At 37.8% G+C, this 22,364-nt stretch overlaps 1 protein-coding gene across 1 annotated transcript in view; it reads left to right on the plus strand.

Annotated features, from left to right (window-relative positions):
- Window positions 1–22,364, plus strand: part of LOC109382696 (cytosolic beta-glucosidase) — a 131,550-nt gene that overhangs the window by 15,498 nt on the left and 93,688 nt on the right. The window contains exon 2 of the mRNA XM_019642393.1: window positions 17,473–17,700. Coding sequence (XP_019497938.1) covers window positions 17,473–17,700 — 228 coding nt within the window. The remainder of the gene's footprint in view (window positions 1–17,472; window positions 17,701–22,364) is intronic.

Below are 22,364 nucleotides of genomic sequence, written 5' to 3' on the forward strand. Positions count from 1 at the left end.
ATATATATATATATATATTCCCATTTTTTTATATTTTATTAGTTTTCTATATTTAACTTGTAGTCCTTTAATATTTGTGTAAAGATAAAAAATAAAGAATTTAAAATACGTATATTCTTTTGCTTGGGTGACCTGAGCTGTTTGAGACTTGCCCAAATCTCAGCGTAATTCCCACATTTTCACACTTTGCTTAAATGTTTTGGTAGAGCCTTGCTGTTACTTTAACTGGACCTTTCCATGAAAAGTTTTATGCTTCTGCTCCAACTTTAATTTTCATTTAGAAACTTGATTTGATTAAAGAGTAAAAGTTTAAGTGTTTGTAACAGGATTCAATTAAAATAGGTCATTCTTGGGGCTTTGAAAATGGTAACTGGCCTTGGGCAAATGAGAACAAAAGTTATAAAATTCAATTGGATGCATCACAACATTTAACATCTTTAAGGAGGACGTTTTGCCTAATAGATTCAATTTAGAAATATTTAGTGTAGGTCATCAGCTTAAGCACCTAAAAATGTGTTTGTTTGTTTCTCCCTTTAGTTATAGCTAGGATCAGGACATGTGGACTCTTACCTATAAAATAAACAATTTATAGTGAGACCTTGAAGAAAGTCAATTAGTTTCTGTGACTTTACCAGTAGGTTAAAAAGGAGATTGTAATATTGGTGAATAATGTGCTTAGAGATGTTTGCATAAAAGATGCTTTGTCATTGTAAAGTATTACTGAATATTTATGGTCTACCAGAGTGAGCCAAATGGCCCAGAGGAAAAAAACAGTCAGATTTATGTAAACCTTGTTCAGTGTCCCAGATACTTCAGGATGGGTGCTCTATATGTGAATGAATAAATAAATGGTATAAACATTATTTTAAATTTTGAAGGTACATCAATATTCTCTGGGGTGTTAGCCAATGTGCCTGACCTCTGACATTCAAATGAAATGTCTGCCTCCAGGTAACTACTTCAATCTTATAAATATTTTTAAAGCCAGAGGCGTTGATGGCAAATAATGTTTTCTTAGAGTTTCGTGCCTGCAAAGAAATGTAAATTATATCTTTACCTAAAACCTACAAGAAATTATTGTTTCTCACCCACAGGGTTGCTCTGAGAATTCCCAGGATGAAATTGTGTATCTTATACTTCTTTTTTTTCCCCTTCTTAAAAAAGTATTTTACTCACTGTCTGCACAGTAGTTTTCTGTCATTTGATTGTGTGAAACCTGAGCCTCAAAAAAATAATAATAAAAAAATTTAGCGATAAACCCTCTCCAAGGACTTAAGGGATCTTACGGAGCCAAACAGTGCAGATGTGTTGGGACATAAATAGGTGACAGGAGATAAGAGGCACAGAAGCAATTTGTTTGCTTTAGGTCACTGCTTAGTCCAAATGGGTTCAGCACAACAATTCATGAAATGTGATAGTGGGCCAAGAGGAACTTGCTGTGACATTTCAGATTCCCCTACCTCTTCTAATTAGCCATTTCAAGTATAACAAAACTTAGATCACATACAGATTTACAAGACCCATCGGTACTAAGGTGTAGACTCAGGCAATAGACTACACTCAATAATACCAAAGTTTGGCTTTTAATTTCTGTGATACATTGATTCTGAAACATTTTTCTAAAAGACAGAAAACCATAGCAGAGTTGCCTTATGACTTAGCCTGTCATTAAATGCATTGGGATATTGCACGGATTTAAATATACCCTAGCAAGTCTAATGAGATATTTGAAAACATAAAAATTGCATGTAGGAAAAGCTTGCTATCATGGGAACGACAAGAATAATATCAATAACAATTAATATCAATAACAATAATAGCTACCTTTTTTTTTTTTAACAACTACTATTTGCCACCATGCCAGACATTTGACACACTTCCTATAGAATTATTCCCTTTTTACAGATGAGGACACAGACTCAAAGGAGCAAAGTTGTCCAGGGTAAATTAATGTTTGGGAGTTCTAGAATTTTCTTTTTTAATTACAAAAAAAAAACCCAAACAAAACCCACATTTCTATTAAGGCACGTGGTCTGGAATTCTTGCCCCATTGAGTTGGTGGGCTCAGAATTCTTTAGGTGCAAATATCTGGATATGACCCACCTCTCTTCAGGTGCAATGCTCCATGACTATCTAACCCCAGGTCTTCTCACTTCTCTTGGGAAATAGGAATGAGGATGCAAAGCCCAGAGCTATGCCTCAGTGTCTGCAGCATTATGGGGTCCCTAAGTACAGGCTGGTGTGACAGAAGACAGACCCAGCCGACTCTGAAGACTGTCATTTTCCTTAGTCCAAAAAGGATGCCTTTAGCCCATTTTCATTAATGTCAGGTTGATATAGGTATTCTAGAAAATATATTTCAAAATGGAATGAACTAAAATAAGATGTTTAAAGGACAAGCAGAATTGATTTGCGTGGCCCAATTGATAGAATACTTTTAGAGAGCCCCTCCTTTTTTTTTTTTTGCTTAGTTGTGTTATACAGTGAAAATCTGCAATTCGTGGTTGATAAGAAAATACTGAAAATCAAATTAGGGTTATAAAATTCTTAGGTTGATTTGTTTCTGAAACCAGCCCAGGCAGATTCCCAGGAGTCCAGGTTTCTTGGGGTATTTTATGCTTCACATGATGTCGCCAGGAAGTAAGAGATTAGTAGCATGCTATTCGTAATTGTCATATAGCAGAGGTAGGAAAGAGTTAAAGGATTTAAGTGTTGCTAAGGGTGCTTTTCTGGGCAACAGCAGTTTGAATGCAGGGCGTCTTTTGCATTTTAAGCACTGATGTTTCATCTCTTGTCCCATAGTTATGTAATATGAGACATTTATTATTATTGTTATTATTATTATTATTATTATTATTATTATTATTATTATCTTTTAATGGAAAACAGAATAAAAGGCCACTGAGAAAAATACTTGCCCCCGGAGAACAGCTTTTACAGTGTATTTTGTCCAGGAGCCATTTCCTCCTGCCCCAAAGCCCGGGACCAGGAGAAATCCCTTCTCAGGGCCCTGAAGGCCAGAAGGAGGAACCGCAGAGCTGTGCAGGCAGGATGCGCTGGGCGTCCCCAATGGGTCTGGGTGGTCACTGGCCCGCAGAGCCAATGCAGCCGGCCAGTCCAGGAAAGAGAACCAGGACTGTAATCTTCTAGGAGGCCACGAAGACAAGGTGGGTTCCAAAAAGGGCTTGTTCCTCTGAGATCTTTTAGGGGAGACAGTGTAGCCTAGAGCCGGAGGTACGAAGCCCGTTAATTAATAACGACATTATACACTGCCTCCTAGCGAGTCAGTTTCAAGCGCATCAACTCCAGTCATACACCCAGTAAATTTTCTCAGCACAACTCTGCCAAGTAGGACGCCCCAGGGGTTACTATCATTACTGTGCGGATGAAGAAAATGAGGCACAGAGAGAGATGGAGTCAATTCCTGAAGGTCAGAGAGATAGTAAGGCGTAGAGATAAGTTAATAGAGTAAAACCCTGGATTGTGATTAACTTGGTTTGCGAGTGTTCTGCAAGACGAGCAAACATTTCTAATACATTTTAACGTGATAAACGAGTGATGTCTTGCAATATGAGTAGTTTGTTTCCGGAACGAATTATGCTCGCAAACCAAGGTATTACTCTATATGGAAAAGGCCATAGAATGTAGGCAAGAGCACAGTCTTTGTTCGGTTACAACAGCATACATTTTTAGCTTCATCAGTTACCAACTCTGTGGTCTTTTCCTAGTCCTTAAACTCAAGGAAACCTCAGGTTCCTCAAGTTTAAATGGGGCTGATAGCAATATGAATAAAACATGAAACGGGGTTCAGGGCATGCTCTGGAAAAATATGGCACCTTGGAAGCTGCAGGAGTTTGAGATAATGGCAGAACCGGAAGGTCACTCTGACCTTCATCCCACCCTTCTCCCCAGAAACAGGTCCTAAAACCCTCATGTGAGAGGCGCTTTCCCTATACCTGCAGGAAAGAACCATCCTTAGCTCTGAAAACAGAGGGACGCTGAGGATATCTGAATAAACAGGCCTTGCTAAATGTTACTACCCTTACCTCATACTCTAACCTACCACATTCCTCTATGACCATCCACTCGCCATCAAGCCTCGCATAAAATACACAGGTCTATTTCCTTGGGTTTTCCTCTCCTTATGAAGGCTCCCATCTCATGTAAAACTTATATTAAATACATTTGTATGCTTTTCTCTTGTTAACCTTCGTCATTTTCATTTTAAACCCCAGCGAGGAACCTTAAGTCGGTGAAGGAAAACGTTTTTCTTTCCCTACACATGTAAAGTGCTTGTCAAAGTGCCTACCCCATTATAAGGGCTTCATAACCAATGATACCTGTTACTATTGATACTATTATACTTTTTCCAGTATACTTTCCATCCTTTTGAATGGGGCTCGGATCAGCTTAGTGGCAATCACATGCTAAAGCTACCGTAGGTTCATGCGATTCTCTGATGGATGAAAAGGAGGGGTTCTCCTTCAAAGACAGAGAAAAGAGTGTTTCACTAGATAGAGGGATCCCATGCATTCATGGCTGCATGCAAAGAGACTTAATTGAAAGATAAAAGAGTAATTGCTGCAGAATAGCAGAGTCAAAAGCAGTTAAGACAAAAAGCTGCGTATGTTAAGCAGGACAGAAGTCAGTGAAGGATTCTGAGAAGTCTTTGTAGCTAATGACATTATTGGTCATCAGAAAACAAACAACAGGATAACTACAGGGTTGGCAACCAGGAGGTGGAGTCCCAAAACCAGGTTGAAATGTTTCCCCTCACTCTAGTCCTAAAAGAATGAATCACCTCCATGAATGACTAAATCAGCATTTGGATGATAATCACATTCTCTTATATAGGATATGAGTTCAGTCCACAAGTAGGGTACTCAGGGCACTTTGTCATTGTCATCCCTGTCCCTTAGTGGGGTCAGCTCTTCCCTTGGCTTTAGCAGAAAACACAGGGAGGCTGTGTTTCTCTGGTGGTGTTGTCTCATTGTGTACTAGATGTTTTCTGTTTGCCCATCAGATCCACCCCTCTGCTCTTGGCCTGGGGCGACTAACCTATACGACCACAATGTCCGTTGGCTTTGGTTTGGACTTGAGCAATGGGAAGCATTAGCAGGAGATGGCAGGGGCGGGCCGGAGGAGAGAGAAGCCCAAGGATGTGTTCTTCTGGTTCCCTCCCTGCTGGAGTGCAGTGGGTTGGCAGTGGCCCTTAGGAAAGACCTCCTCTCCTGCCAGGCAGCTCTCAGCAAGCCACTCTGCGCCTCAGGTCCTGAAAACCGACTCTGCTTCCAACCCCTTCATGGGTGCTAATGACTTGAGCTGTTGCAAACCCTGAGGCACTGCACTGTCCCTTGTTGCTTTTTCCCAAGCCCTCACACTACTGTGAACAGTCCTTTGATGACCCTCCCCTCGGTTACCCAGTTTGAGTGCCATCTGTTTCCTGCGGGGACCCTGGCTGATACATATGGCCATTTTCAGTTACAAAACACAGTTTGGGTATTTAAAATAATTAACTTACCAACATAGTGAAAACTCCAAATCGGACTGAGGGTTCAGTCCCTTTCTTAGCTCTATTGGAGGATAGGGTGTGGCCATCTTTTTCTTTCCCTGCCCTTTTCTTATTCCCGCTTGTTTACCTAGACTCCTGACCTGGTTGAACCTGGTGAACCTGGTTGAAGGTGAGGTAATAAAAAGGAAAGTTCTTAAGGTGGCTTCACAACATCTGACTTTGGCAGATAATTCGAGCTGGTTCTTTTTCTCATGGGCGTGTCTGTGGCTTCTTCAGAGACTCCCCTCCCCCATTGCTGGGGAGGGAGTACCCTAGTATTCTACAGGCTTGGAACGAAGTCTTCCCCAGCATAGCACTTCCTCTCTCCAGCCTGCACCTCCGCTCCCATCTGTTGAGGAAAAGTCTGTTTTAAAGCACTTACCTGTACTAAAAATGTTTGTTTTCAGGTTGTTGCCTTATCTTAAGATAACTTCAGTAACACGTTTTTCTTTAAAATCATTCTGCTTTTATTTTCTGTTTACTCCAAGATTTAGTTAGAATTAAAAAAAAAAATCCAAATGGCTGGATTGGCTTATTTTGCTGTTAATCTCCCTCCCTCCTGCCCTCCTTCCTGCCTTCCTTTTATCCTTCCCTCCTTCTCTCCTTCTTTCCTTTCCTCTTTCTTTTCCTCATTTTTGTTTGTCAGAAAATGTAGCCTGCATGAATGCTAATATTTGTAAATACTTTAAGAGTGTTTGAAAATAACTTTCTGTTATTGTGACAATTTGTCTCTCTTTCATATGTATGTGTTCATCATATACATATGCATATATACCTATATGTATAAAGTCGTACATAGGCACCTGTCCATAAGAGAATAAGTTTGTAATCTGTTAATCAGATTATCTCTGTCTCTGTCGGTTTTTGAGCGAGTCTCTCACTGTGTTAGTGGAGTTTTCAATATATCCCTGCACTCCTGGCAGGTTTTTCTTATATATTTCAAAACAGTGTTCTTAGATACACAGAAGCTCATGATTACTATTATATATAGTTCTGGTGAACTGTAACTTTTATTAACATGAGAATATTACTTTGTTCCATTCGATACTTTTTCTTTATATTCATTTTTATATAATATTAATATTGCTGTATCTATTTTTATCAGTATTTTCATAAATATTTTTCCTCAACCTTTACTTTTGTTCAAATAGGACTATTTAATGGATGTATGATTTTTATGATTACCAATGTTTTAAGTTTATTCTGCCATATCATTATTTTATATTTCAAGGCGGTAGCTTCCTGTTGCTCCCTCCTTCTGCTCCCCAGCCCCCACCATTATATTTTTCTTTACTCTTTTTCCCATCTAGTGCAGTGTTTCCCAGTGGAGGTGCTGCTGGCATTCAATTTGGCCATTTCTTGGTTGTGTGTAGCTGCTCTGCACTTGGCAGGACCTCACCATTGGGCCTGTCACTCAGTATCAGTAGTGGCCCAGTCACTGGGTCCCCCGAAAGCACACTCGCCCGTTTCCACAGCCTCCTTCAGGTGTCATGACCTTGAACCAGGGCTTACTAATTTGGGACCTAGGTCTACGATTTCTCTTCTTTTGTGGTTATCTTCATTTTTCTAACTTGGTTTTAAATTTTATCTGAGTAACATATGTGCATAGTTGAAAAACTCAAATAGTATTGTGGGACTTATAATACCTAACAACAAAGAAAGGATTCTTTTATGTCACTCCTGTCTACTTCTTATTTATTTCCCTCAAAGCCAACATTTTTTAGTCTTTTCATTATCTTTTTCTGGTATTTACTTCTGTGTTTCTAAATAGCATGCATAGACAGCTATTATTTGGTGTTCTAGTTGAACATATAACACATTTACTTCCTGTTATGTAAAATTAGCTTTTTTTTTAAGCCTGCTTACAGCATCATACTCACAAAGCAAACTTTCTTGTCTCCATTTTTCCAATTTGCTTATTTAAAGTATTGCTTAAATTGTCATTCAGTTTTTACTTTACTGTTTTATGTAAATATTGTGCACAACTGAGCCACCTAATGTCCTTTTTTTCTTGTACAGTTTTTGTTTTGCTTGAGAGTTAATAATTGTCTGTTGTTATTGGCTTCCTATTCTATAATTCTTTCACTAATGCATCCTCACAATGTCTGCCAGAAATGTAAATTGCTCCTTGACATGTTCAAATAAATCGGATGCTTTATCACCTTTTTTTTTTCCTTTTCTTTTTTTCTTGAAGACACTCCTTCTGGAACCCTTTATCCCCTGGTGACATGATAGTGAAATGTGTTTCTATGCAGTATGGTGGTTTTTCTTGTCACTTTGGGGCCCTTTTCTCTTCTGGAGTAGTTTGGAGTATAGAGGACTGCTTCTAGATCAGAATATTTTTGCTCACCCCAACATCAAAGCTTCACATAGAATAATTATGTCTAATGCACTTAATGACTGTCCATTATAAAAATAAACAAATATTTTCACCTGAAAACACACTCTGTCATAACTTGCAAATGGCAATCACTTGACTTTTTAGCCACTTTTCATCTTTCAAATAAAGAATTCTCAATAACTCACAAGCGTGAATATAACATGTGCATCTTGCTGGGAAGCCATGAGACAGCAAATACCATTATTCCTATTTTATGTTAAGCACACCACACAAAAAGGATTTTGGCCAGCATGTACTATTTCCATGTACCATTCGTTCTAATGGAAAGACACAGATAAGTGAGTGCAGCCTGACCCATCTTGACAGAGCTCTAAGTGTAAAGGGGGCAAAAGGTATTTTTAAAAATGGCTCTAACACTCTGTGTTACTTGTATAGTGGGCACCCCGAGGACGGTGTGATGGTGCTGGGGAGTCAGAAGATGCTACTAAAAAGAGGTGTTGCAGTGAAATGTCATTTTGGGGTTTTGAAGGAAGAGTATACACACACTTAATTTTTACTTGACATGATTTCCTTTGTGCAGAGGACTGAGGTCTCCAGGGACATCATCACAGCCAAAGTAAAAGTGACATGACGCCATTTGTAATGATGGCTTCTACATCAGGAAGCTGAGGGCCCCACAGACCAAGTCGTACAAGCCCAGACACTTGATTCTTAATCACCGGCAAGTTTGCAAACATTTTTACAATAGTTAAGAGTATTGCCTACATGGGCACTCTGATAGCAAAAGCAGGCCACCGAGAAGAAAATAAGAGCAAGTGGTCGCTTTTTGTGTAAACATAGTTAATGTTCATTGCATTGAGTCTACAACAGGACAATACTAATACTTGTTGAGCACATACTATCTGCTGTGTCCCCTACTGGGCCATTTGCTTCAGCTCAGTTGATTTTTCCTGTAACCCCGTGAAGTAGATGTTATCCTCTCACTTTACATGCAGAGACGTCATGTAAGGGACAGAGATAAGGCTTACACTCATCTATACCCAGCTCTGGAGCCTGTGCTCTTCCCGTAATGTTTTGCAACCTTGGAAGTCTTTGATATTTAGGTTTGTAGGTAATATCAACATTTTACATTTTTGTGGGAATCCCTTCTATATTCTAATATGGTGAGAATTCAGAGAATTTTATTTTCTTCCAAATTACTAAGAAATAAAATATGGGAGCTTATCATTTCTTGCCAAAAATATTGCAATAACCTGCCAACTGGTGTTTGTGCCCGTGGTGCCTTCTTTCTGCAGCTCCCCCTCAGCACTGCCACGGAGTTACACGCTTGCTTTTCCCCTTATCAGACCCACAGTGAGAATTCTTACTTATCTTTCAACACTTGTCTTAAAATGTTTTCTCTTGGGCAAGCCTATCTAACTCCCAATGCCAGAAGTAACTCTTAAATGCTGGCTTCTTGATTCTCCCATAGTATTTTTACATGATCTTCATTTAACTCTTATTTTAATGTGGCCTAGAAATTTATTTGTCTGATATCAACTATTGGGTTGTTGGAAAATTCATGACGTATGTTGTCTATGTTTTTCAAAGGTCATTTATTTATATAAAGAAAAAAGATCAATCAATGATATATTGCCCGTTTTGTTCGATAACCTTTTAACATCTTTCAGTGAGCTTCATAATTCCTCATTCATAGAAGGACCTGTCTTTATTTGTGAAAAACTGAACAAGGTGCTGATTTACAGCCTCATCTGANCATAGAAGGACCTGTCTTTATTTGTGAAAAACTGAACAAGGTGCTGATTTACAGCCTCATCTGAACTGAAAGTTATACCACGCAAGGAATTTTGACGAGAGCGAAACAAGTGGAAGTCTGACAGTGCAAGGTCAGGCGAGTATGGTGGGTGTGGCAACACATCCCATCCAAGCTCCAATAATTTTTGACAGGTGATCAAACTTGTCTGTGGTCTCGCGTTGTCGCGATGGAACACAATTCCTTTACAATTAAGGAGCCCTGGGCGTTTCTGGATGATGGATTCATTCAAACTGTCCAATTACCGACAGTACACATTTGAATTGATTATTTGGTTCCTTGGTATCAGCTCGAAAAAACATGACACCTTTAAAATCCCACCACACTGAGAGCATAACGTTCCTCTGATGAATGTCTGCTTTCGATGTCATTTGAGACAAATCATCACGTCAGGACCAAGTCTCTTTGCTCACCACATTGTTGTAAACAATCCACTTCTCATCACCAGTTAGCAATCGCTTCAAAAAAGGATCGTTTTCCTCATGTTTAATGAGAAAATGCAGATGTTTATACGTGTTGTCAAATGAACTTCTTTGGGTTCATGAGGAACCCAAATATCGAGCTTGCTTACAATATCCCAGTTTCTTCAGATGGTCGTGAATACTTGAATGATGGATGTCCGGTGTTTCTGCAATCTCTTGTGTCATATAACGTGGGTTTGACTCGATGAATGCCTTTATTTTGTCATCATCAACCTCAGTGGGCCTCCCTGACCGAGGAGCGTCATTGAGATCAAAATCACCAGCATGGAATTTCGTGAACCACTGTAGGTACTGACGTTCTTGTGGAGCATTGTCACTGTAAATTTTATGCAACTTTTTACAAGCTTGACATGCATTTTTTGCTTTATGTAAGTAAAACACTAAAATATGTAAAAAATGCACAGTTTGGTCTTCCATCTTCAACTTGTTGTAAAATCTCCAAAACTTAACAAAATTGCTCAATTTTTAAAAAAATGAAGCTAGAACTGTCAGCTGTCAAATGACATAGCAATAACATAGATGGGGATGACTCTAGTACTTCCAAAAATGAACTAGTGCCATCTGTTGCAAACATGCATCATGACTTTTCTGACAACCCAATAGATTGTGAAATCCTCAAAGGAAAGTGGCTATGCAATAATTATGTGTGAACTGTATCAATGTGGAGTGAAATATTAATTCACAAAGAAAGATTTCATAGTCCACGACTCACCTCAGTTGTCAATAATAGAATTAATGGAGTTTAATCTGTTGGTATCAGTAAAGGTAGGACTGGTGTATTATGTTTTGATATTCAGTGATTAGCTATGTGCTATGTGATCTTGGGAAAGTTACTAAATCTTTATGAGTCTTAATTTCCCTTTGTTCTTATTAGTAACACTAATAGTTCCTCTTCTAAGGGTTGTTGTAAGGGAAAGAAAGAATGAAGTGGTTGATATAAGTTGTTGGTGTAAGACTGAGAAAGAGCTAACAATAAATTGTGATTACTATAAACAGCGAAATATAAAACATGATAAAATAACAGTTATAATTTATGTGCATAGTATGAAATAAAAATAATGTCCACATAATCACCATATTTCTAGAACCCCTCCCCAATATTTTCTCCTTACCCCTCTTTCCAGAGGTATGAATATTGCATATATCAATTCTTTGCTTTTCATATGGTTTCAGCACATGAGAATGTACAGCTAAACAATTTATTATTTAATTGTACATGTTTTGAACATTATATAAATGAAATATATCATATACATTTTTTGCAACTTGCTTCTTTCCTCACAATATTAACATTTGGGAGATTTATTCATGTTGATCTGTATAGATGTAGTTTATTCATTCTTACTCCTGTAAAGTCTTTCATATTGTATAGTTCGTTTATTTTTTTTCCTTAATTCATCATCCTGACAAAGGAAATTTTGGCAATTTCCAGCGTAGGTTTTGTTGTTGCTTTCATTAGTATTGCAATCATGGCTATATGTGTCTTCTGGTCTATATCTGTAGAAGCAGGGTATAGGTGGTATGTGAATAACTAGGTTTTGGTATATGTGCTAGCTATTTCCATGTTGTTCTCTTACCAGAAGTGTATAAACATTCCTGTCATGCAGTAATCTCTCTAATGCTTGATATTGCCCAACTTTTAAATTTATGCCAACTGTGTGGGTGTAGAATGGTAACTCATTGTGGTTTTCATTTGCATTTCCCAGATTTTTAATGATCTCTTACATTTAAAAAAAATGTTTGCTAGCTAAGTTTCTCCTTCTGTGAAGGAACTGTTCACATCTTTTGTCCCTTTTTCGATAGTCTTATAGTTTTTTTTAATGAAAATATCCAAATATAATTGTGGCTCTGTCTATTTTTTTGTAGTTTCTATCAAATTTTGCGTCATGTATTTTGAATCTCTACTACTAGGTACATAAACATTGAAGGTAGTAAGTCCTTGTGATAAATGGACCCCTTTAATATTATGAAATGAGCTTTCCTTATACCTGGTAATATTTTTGCTCCAAATCCTGCACTGGTATTAACATAGTTACTCTGCATTCTTTGATTAGCTTTAGCATGGTGCATCTTTCTCAAACTGTCACTTTTAACCTTCTTTTGTCTTTATATTTAAAGTAAGTTTCTTATAGCTGAATTTGGTGTTTTTATCCAATCTGATTATCTCTTGCAATTAGGTCATTTAGACTCATTTACATTTAATGATATTATTTATAGAGTTAGTTTTAAATCTACCATCTTTGCTCTTTGTTTTCTATTGATTCCATCTGTCTATTCTTCTCTTTTTCTGTCTTTTTTAGATTAGTTGTTTTTTTATATTTCCATGATATATTTTTTGCTGGCTTACTAGCTATAAATCCTTGCTTTGCTATTTTAGTTCTGTAGGATTTATGCATCTTTAATTTGTTAAAGCCTACCTTCAAGTGATATTGTGCCACTTCACGTGTAATCAAAGACTGTTTTGTTAAACACAATGTTATTGTCCTTCCATATAATCGAAGACTCTTAGAGTTTCCATTTCTCCCCTCCTGCTCTATGTGCTACCGTTGCCATACCTTTTATACTTGCATGTTATAAATACTATACTACATTGTTATTAGTTTTCTTTAAACAATAAATTATTGACTAAAGAGATTTAACTTAATAAAGAAAATCCTACATATTTACCCATATAGTGATCATTTTTGTGTTCTTCTTCCCTTTATGTGGATCCGTGCTTCCATCCGATGTACATTGTCACCTGCCTGAACAACTTTCTTTAATGTATTATAGTGAGGGTTTGTTGGTGATGAATTCTTTGACCGTTTGTATGTGTGAAAAAGTCTTTAGCCCTCATGTTTGAAATATATTTTGCTGGGTATAGAATTATAGTTGGACACAATTTTTTTTCCCCTTTCATTATTTTAAAGATGCTAGTCCACTGTTTCCTTGCTTGCATTGTTTTTGACAACACATCTACTGTATTCTTCTTTGTTTCTCTAGACATTATGTCCTTTGCCTCTGGAAACTTGAAGATTTTCCCGGTCATCATTTTGACTAATTTGATTATGATATGCTTTGGCGTAGTTTTCTTTCTTTATTTTGTGCTTGAGGTTCATTGATTTTTTGGATTTTAGGGTTTATAGTTTTCATCACATTAAAAAGAATTTCAACTGTTATTTCTTCAAGTGTTTTTTCTGTGCCCTTCCTTTGTTCTCCTTTGGAGCTTCTGATTACATGTATATTAAGCTGACTAAAGGTGCCCTATATATAGGTCACTGATCCTCTTTATATTTTGAGGGGTTTTTTTGTTTTTGTTTTTGTTTTTTTCCAGTGTTTCATTTTAGAGAGTTTCTGTTGCTATGTCTTCAAGTCTATTAATCTTTCCTTTGGCAATGTTTAATCTTTTAATTTACTATTTATCCCAGCTGGTGCCTTCTTCATTTAGTCATTGCAGTTTTGTTTTTTTTCCTCTTGAAGTTCAATTTTGATCTTTTTTCCCCCAAATCTTCCATGCCTCTACTTACTTTTGCATCTATGTTTATGAGTGATATTGGCTCAAATTTTTTTTTGATAGGGCTATTTTCTGGTTTGGAAACAAGGACATTCTAGCCACAGAAAATAGGTTGAGAAATTCTTTTTTATTTTTTGGAATAACTTGTGCAAGAGTAGAGGTTTTGTTTAAAAAATGTGTAATAGAACTCAGTTGTAGAGCCAGTTGGCATGGCTTTGTCTTTGTGAAACATTTTAACTACTGATTCATTTTTAAATTGTTAAAAGAACTTTCAAGGTTTTTACTTTTTCTTGAGCCAATTTTGATATTTTAATTTCCTATAATTTGTCATCTCCATATAACTTTTTGAGCATGTTTTTATAAAGTTTTAAAAATAATATACTCTTTCATCAGTATAATCTCTGCACTTTCTGTAGCTATGTTTCCCTTTGCATGACTAATACCTACTTTAAAATTTTTTCTCACATTTAAAAAAATTATTTTGCAAGGCTTTCTCTATTGTGTTAGGCTTTTCTAAAAGCTACCTTTTGCCTTTGGTAATCCTCGCTATCCTGATTTGTTTTCTATTTTATTATTTCTGATCTTACCTTATTTTTTTCTCCTATTTGTGTCACCTTCTGTTTTCTTCCTTCTTCTCCTCCTCCTCCTCCTCTTCCTTTCTTCCTTTTCCTCTTTCTTCTTTACAACTTTTAAATGAAATAGTTGGCTCATTAGCTCTGATGCTTGCTTCTTTTCTAATACATGTGTTAAAGCTTTCTCTGTAAATATCACTTAAACTAGATGCCACAATGTTTTAATATTTATTTGTTTTAATTTAGTTTCTAATATTTTCTGATGACTTACTATGCCTTCTTTAACCCTTAAGTTGTTCAGAGGTACCTTTTCAAACTTCTGAACTTTCTAATATTCTTTAGATATTGAACCCTAACACAATGTTTTATAGATTGTCATCTGCATTTCTCCCACCTTTTGAAATTTATGGAGACTTTATTTATGGACCAGCTGGTACTCAATATTCACAATGTTTTTGTCTACTTTAAAAGAATGGGGTATATTCTATAATTGTGGTATTCATTATTGTGCAGTGTCATTGTTTATATCAGTTAGATCAACCTTGTTAATATCTGCCATTTTTTTCACTCTGAAGAGAAACAGTATTTGTTTGTTTTTTAAGTGTTTGGTAGAACTCACATTAATTTAAATCTTCCATTATAAGGTGGGTTTGTCAGTGTTGCTTTTCAGTTCTGTCAGTTTTACTTCACATATTTTGAAACCAGATTCTTAGGTGCACACACATTTAAGACAGTATTGTCATTACGTAGTGATGCACGTTAACTTCTGTAATGCTTTTTCCCCTGGGACTATTTTGCTTTTTGGGGGGTTGAGGGGGGCAGTGATATCCATATTTTGACTTTCAATTGTTGTATATTCTTATATCTTAAATGGATTGGTAAACAACATATCAGTGAGTTTTTTTAAAATCTAGTCTGACAATATTTCTCTTTTATCTGGGGAGTTTAGTCCAGTCACTCGTATTGTTATAAGTAATCATTTATACCTTGTCCTACCATTTATATGTTTTTTTCTTTCTGATTTTCTTGCCTTCTTTTTGATTTATTTAGTTTTTCCCATGTGGTATAATGGTTGATGGTGGGCTCTGGAAATTAAATGTCACCACTAGCCTAATTTTATATAATAACTCCCAGGTGTGTTGCTGTATGTTTACTTCATGTTTATATGTTCAGAAAAATATGTGGATTGTTTTACATATTTTTCAATATACAAAACATGATAAACATATTACATATTTATTTTTTTAATTGGTAAACTAAAGTATATTATAGAGCAATTTTAGGTTTATAGAAAAATTGAGCAGAAAGTACAGAGAGTTACCAGGTAACCCATTCCCCTAATATCTCCCTACTATTAACATCTTGCATTAGTGTGGAGCATTTGTTAAAACTGATGAAAGAATATTGATACATTATTAATGAAAGTTACCATTTATGGTTTTGACAAATTTGTAATGATGTGTACCCACCATTGCAGTATTATATATTGGGTTGTCGGAAAAGTCATGACATATTTTTTTTCTGTTTTTCATTGCAAAAATGCGTCATGACTTTTCCGACAACCCAATACAATAGTTTCATTGCCCTAAACATCTTGTATTTTCCACTTATTCGTTCCTATGTATATTCTTTTGAATCTTGACTTTGTCGTTGTTGTTTAACATTATAGTTTTGAGGGTATCTTAGTCCATTGAGGCTGCTATAATAAAACACCATAAACTAGGTGGCTTGTAAAGAACAAACATGTATTTCTCATAGTTCTGCAGGCTGGAAGTTCGAGACCAGATAGCTAGCATGGCTGGGTGAGGGCCCCTCCTTCGCATCACAGACTTTTTGTATCCTCACATGGTTGAAGGGTTGGGGAGTTCTCTGGGGTTTCTTTGATAAGAGCTCTGATGTCATTCAGGACAGCTCTGCTCTCACGATCCAAGCACCTCCCAAAGGCCGACCTCCTCATATCACTGCTCCGGGCATTAGGATTTCAGCAGACAAATTTGGGGGACACAAACATTCAGACCATAGCAGAGGGACATCTGTGCTCAGATTTATTCATTTTAACTGTTGATTAGTGTGTTTCCTCTCTATGGATACACCTCAAATTAATTATCTGCTCTGCTGTTGATAGAATGCAAGCCGTTTCCAGGATTTTTCTATTATAGACTTCTCTGCTTCAATAATCTCATATAATTTCTTTGTGAAAATATATGAGTGTTTCTCCAGAGTATGCACCTAGAAGTGGAGTTAGGGAGTCATGAGCTTTAAAAAATTAATCCTCTATACCGTAAAATGGATTCTAACTACGTCTTTAAACAAAATGTCTATGGGAACAGTTATTCCAAATCTAGTATAACCTTTACTTGCTGTTCCTCTCATGGGCAACACTCTCTCTCACCTCTGGGTTTAGTTGAATCCTAGCTCTTCTTTTCTCTCTTTTGCTCCCATTCCTACCTTCCAGCCATTCACCTTGATGATCTGACTTTTCCTTTGGGTTTCATTCTAGAAGTCCCTTCTCTAAGAGACCTCTGACTCTAGTCCATATCTGGATAAATGCCCCTCCCAGTTTACTTGCAAAGGCCTTTGTGGCTGTTTTGCAATTGCCTGTAGCTAAATTCCCCAAGGACAGGAAGCAAGCAGAGTTCACACTGGTGTCCCCTGTGCTCAGCATGGTGCCTGACACATAGCATTATGAAGGAATGAATGTAGGGCACTAACATCCTCCCAGCAATGGTGGGAACCAGCATTTTACCCACAGATAATTGACTGGACCATCACAGGCTCCATTATTAAATGACAGGAGAATAGGGGTCAAGGGTAGAGGGCCTTGATAAGGTTCTGAGACTTGGACATGTACCTCAAGAACAAGGGCAGTCAGTCATGGCCAAGAGAAATATTCATGAGGAGATGTTTTCAGCGCAGACATTCATAAGCTGGGGCCTGCCTCTGTTTACCAGCCTGGAGATCTTCAGATAATGAGCCATGAAATCCTGCTGCATGGCAGCACCAGGCAATCATTTTTCATTTGCTACCAGTCAGCTTCAGGGATCAAGAACAGCTAAACACATAACCCCACTCATGCATGTTCTTTTAAAGGCACATTTTAAAGTTATAAATATGGCACATTGAGTTAATGAGGTATGTTCTTTGGGCGACAAATATTTACATTCTACATAGGCCTCTTGATGTCAAGAGCACAACTGTTTTGTTTTCTTCTTTTTCTCAGGAGGCTGGGATGCAGATGGAAAAGGCCCTAGTGTCTGGGACACATTCACCCATCAGGGAGGAGAGAGAGTTTTCAAGAACCAGACTGGCGATGTAGCTTGTGGCAGCTACACTCTGTGGGAGGAAGATTTGAAATGTATCAAACAGCTTGGATTGACTCATTACCGCTTCTCTCTTTCCTGGTCACGTCTGTTACCTGATGGGACGACAGGTTTCATCAACCAGAAAGGCAAGTGTTTCTTAAAAAATAGAAGGTTGCAGCTTTAATTCAAGGTTACTGCCACGGCCTGGCATAATTAATCCAGTATGTTATTCTGCAGTGTAGCTTTGAAATTGCAAATTTTTAGAGTGATTATGGGATAAATTTTTTGAAATGGGTTTGCATGAGCTTTCTCAATAATACTCTGGTTTCTCTTCACTGAAGATTTTTGTTGGGAGAGGACAAATCGATGAGCAGGAGAAAGGTTGGAATAAGGGTTGTATTTATATAAGATGTTATTTGAGTGTTAACCTGAAAGTGAATTTCCTAAAGTTGTGTATAAATTATTTGCAGTTGTGTTGCACTGTGATGAGTTATGAAAAGCCTGGACAAGTTGAGACAATTCTGAGCATTTCAATAGGAGCTGAATTAATGGAGCTCGTTAACTACAGACAGGTTAGCACCAAGGCACCTGGAGTCTACTTACTTGGGGTTAGGTGTTGGCTACATCACTTACTATCTGTGTAAGCATCTCTTGGGCATCTCTTGGTGCCTCAGTTTACCCACAAGTAGAAAAGGATATTATAATAGTTCCTATTTCAGAGAGTTGTTGGAAGATTAAATGAAAGAATCTTTGCAAAATCTTTTCACATTAGCTGGTATATGATAAAATAATTCAATAAGTGTTAGCTATTATTTGTATTATGCCTTGTAATTAAAAAGATCACTGACCTATTTGAAAGACTGCTATTTATGAGGCATATAAATAGCATACATTTTCTAAAAGGTATAATTATCACATTTTACAGAGATACATGTCCAAATCCAGATATTTTGTAAAATGTGTCTCTGGAAGTTAAACCTAAGGTCTGACTACCTCCTCCCACTCAGCAGGATTGACAAGCTGTGACCTAAGGGCCACCTTTGGCCTGCCACCTATTTTTGTAAATAAAGTTTTATTGCAACACTGTCATTCCTAATCATTACTTGTTGTCTACGCCTGCCTCCCCACTACAATGGCAGAATTGAGTAGTTAGGGGCAGAGAGCATATAGCCTGTAAAGTCTGAAATATTTACTATCTGGTTCTTTCTAGGAAAGTTTTTTGACCCCTGCACTACAACATAATGGCTTCTTCATAAACAACCTTTATTGCTACTTTGTCCTGGAAAAGACGTCACACTACTCCTAGAGTTGGGATGAGATGAGGCAAGAGAGGTGTCTGAGGTGCAAACTTTAAGGAGGTATCACTCTCAGGGTCTCGCAAGTACAAGATGGGCACTTGCGGGAACCTGAGTGAAGGCACCTGTTTGCCTCAGCATCCTTCCAGCCTAAAGGCTTTATTGATACTAAATAGTTCCATTTGAGCAAATGATATGATTTTGTGCATGGTAAAAATAACCTATGGTAACAATTTCTTGTGCATAGACTTGTGCATTTGCAGTGCTCCTTTTCTGTCAAGTGGGGTCATCTCCACATTGTGACATGGAACTGCAACTCATGAACCCACATGTAGCCTGTAGCCTGAGAGTAGCCTCCCCCAAACTGCAACAACACTAGGTTAGCAAGTCTTGAGTGTACAATCTTCCTCCTCCCTAATCCACCCTCTGTTCCCTTTCTTCTCTGGCACCATCATACCCCCGAGGTCTAAAAACTAAGAGTGACCTTTGAATCTTCTCTTTCCTCTGCTTTCTACATCGAATTGGTTGCCAAATATGATCCATTTTACTTATGTCTCTTTAGCATCTCCCCTCCTAGCCATCTTGTCTGCCCCTGCCCTAGTTGATGTTTATCATTCTCATCAAGGACTTTTTGGTACACCCTTGACAGGTCCACCTACTTTTTCATTCTCTGTCTTTGTCCTTGAATCCTTTTACAGAATGCTACCACAGCAACTTTCCTAGAGCTTGGCCCAAGTCATTTGGCTTGCATCACCGCCTGCTAAAAACAAAGCAAGATACACACACACACACACACACACACACACACACACGTATATATATACATATTTAAAGTAACCCCATCCCCATGCCTCAACATACATTCCTCCATATATCATTCTGTATTTTATTTCACTTTGTCTTAACTCACCCCTGACTCATTACAGGCTGAAATTCTCTCATGCGTACGACCCATGCAGTTCCCTGAGCACATAACCCGCCACTTATTAAATGTACTACACAATTTTCCACCTCGGTCGGAGTTTTCTTAAGCTCTTCCTTCCTATGCACATACTGTCCTGTTAAGTCCCAGCACAAACGTTTCCTCTTCTTTACAGCTACCTTATTCCAAGATGGAAGAGATCTTTTTTTTTCCTGTTTCCATAGCACTTTGTAAACCTCTTAGGGTAGTTCTAACATTCTTCACTCTTGTTTTTATATTCCCTGATAGACTATAAGCACCTTGAGTGAATTCAGTTCAGTAAATGTATTTTATGTGTCTATTGTGTGTCAGGGACTGCGCTCAGTATTCATAACATAGATATAAGACAATCCCCCAAATTGCAAATTGCTTCCAGTGTAACAGGAGATGGTTCTGCCATGTTCACCCCTGAGATCTAGTCCAGTGTCTCACAGCAAGGAATTCAGTAAACATTTACTGGATTTAGTTGAATTAGGTCAATAGGAATCATAAAAGTTACTCTATGGGTAGGAATGGTTGCCTTTAGCATATAGTATGAGAACTCACTGTGCCTGCCTTATACCCACGTTTGCTGATGGAATCTCCTAACAGCTCTGTAAGTGAGGCCTTCTCTCAATAGAGGGGATCGTGGTAACCTGGGTGTAAGGCTGGGCATGAATTTGCCAAGATGACAACTTTAGTTACGGCTGAGTTCAACCTAGGTCTGTCTGATGTCAAAAACTGAGTATCTAGTCTAGACCCATGTACAGCCTCACAGGACCACTTCTATGCTTTGTGCTATAATTGCCCTGTTGGTAAAATGAAGTGGATGCACTACATCACTCCAACTCTGTCCTCTGTTCTAATCCTTGGTTCTGTGAGTTTGGAGTTTTCACTGAGCTTCCATTTGGCTGATAAACAACAGAAAAATTAAAAACAGAATGAAACCGTAAACAACCTACCAGCTCGTAATAGAGGTCCTGGAATTCTAAAGTCCAAAACGGCTCTGAATACTGAATCCTTGTTAGCAAGTTTAGTTCTAAAACCAATGTGGCAGCAAAAGCTGACCTGAATTGATGTGAAAGTTGTTTTATTATTTATTTATTTATTTTTATCCCCTGAGTTTATTCTGCTTGATGAGAACATTTATATATTTTACTACAGAAATATTAAGGGGCACTGACTCAGATGTGTGGGGCCTGGGGTGTTAAACTTAATATATTTAGTCTGCGTTTCCTCTCTAAAATCCAAAAATTCTGAATACGCTTGCCACCAAGATTTTCAGATAAGGATTTTGAACCCATGCCAATGTCAACATATCAAGCTATTTAAAACCAACTTAAGGTATACAGAAGTTCTTGAAACATACTGGAGATCAGTAGTCCAACAGCAGGGAAGCAGGAATGCTGGAACATGGTGGGGGTTGGGGGTGGAACCCCTGGGCCACCTGTACAATGTTGGGGAAGTCACCTGGGCAAATCGCACGTGAGGATCACGTGCCCCCAACACTGAGCTATTTGGGTGTGGCTCCAGGCTTTGTAAAGCCTTTGTAAAGCTGGTTAATATTACAGACTTTTCTATGAGCAAGAGAGCACTGGAGGTGCTTCTAGGAGGCAGAATTTCAGTGAGTAGTTGCTCACTTTTGTTCAGTGATCTGTTGAAGCAATTGGAACTGTTTCTACTCAGAAAGGCCTTTACTTGTTTTTTTTCTGTTTAATTAGTTTCTCAAAGAGCATGTCAAGAATTGGAAAACCCTTGTCACTCTCCTCTCCAAGGAACCCCCTTTTCTGTGTTTGATGCCCTGTTTTAAAGCTTGATTAGAGGATGTTTGGAAACTTGTAAAATACTGTGTTCCTAAATTGGAAGAATATTTTCCAAAACGGAATTGTTACACAGTCTTTCTCTTTCAAATGTCAAGTTTTCAAGGCTTAACAAGAAGAGATTGAGCTGGCAATGTAAATCACATATTTCTGTATTTATCAGCTGCTCATGTGCATGTTCATATCTGCCACAAATGTTAGTTTCAGGTGATTAGTAGGGGACCCAAATATTGGAAAGAAAAAGAAAAAGGAATGTTTTGGCTAAATTTTTTATTTCCTTTAAGATTTAAAATATGAGCACACTAAGCAGAAATGGTAATTAAGTAAATGAACTACAGAAACCTTTATAAATATCTTCCTCTATGTTGAGCAGTGTGGTAGCCTGAATAATGCCATCCCCACCCCCAAAGATATCCACCCCCTAATTCTTAGCAACTGTGAATATATGATCATACCTGGTAAAAGGGACTTTACAAGATGTGATTAAGCTAAGGATCTTGTGATGGGGAGATTATCCGTGATTGCTTGGGTGGTCCCAATGTAATCACATCAGTCCTTATAAGAGGGGGCCAGAGGATCAGAGTCAGAGAGACAAGATATAAGGACTGAAGTGCAGAGAGGAGAGATGTCACACTGCTGGATTTGAAGTTGGAGGAAGGGGCCATGGACCAAGGAATGTCGGCAACCTCTTACGCTGGAAAAGGTTCTCCTTGAGAGCCTCCAGAAGAAATGTAACCCTGCTGATATCCTGATTT

This window comes from Hipposideros armiger, unplaced genomic scaffold, assembly GCF_001890085.2.
Source record: "Hipposideros armiger isolate ML-2016 unplaced genomic scaffold, ASM189008v1 scaffold_68, whole genome shotgun sequence".
In the NCBI taxonomy this organism is placed as follows: Eukaryota; Metazoa; Chordata; class Mammalia; order Chiroptera; family Hipposideridae; genus Hipposideros; species Hipposideros armiger.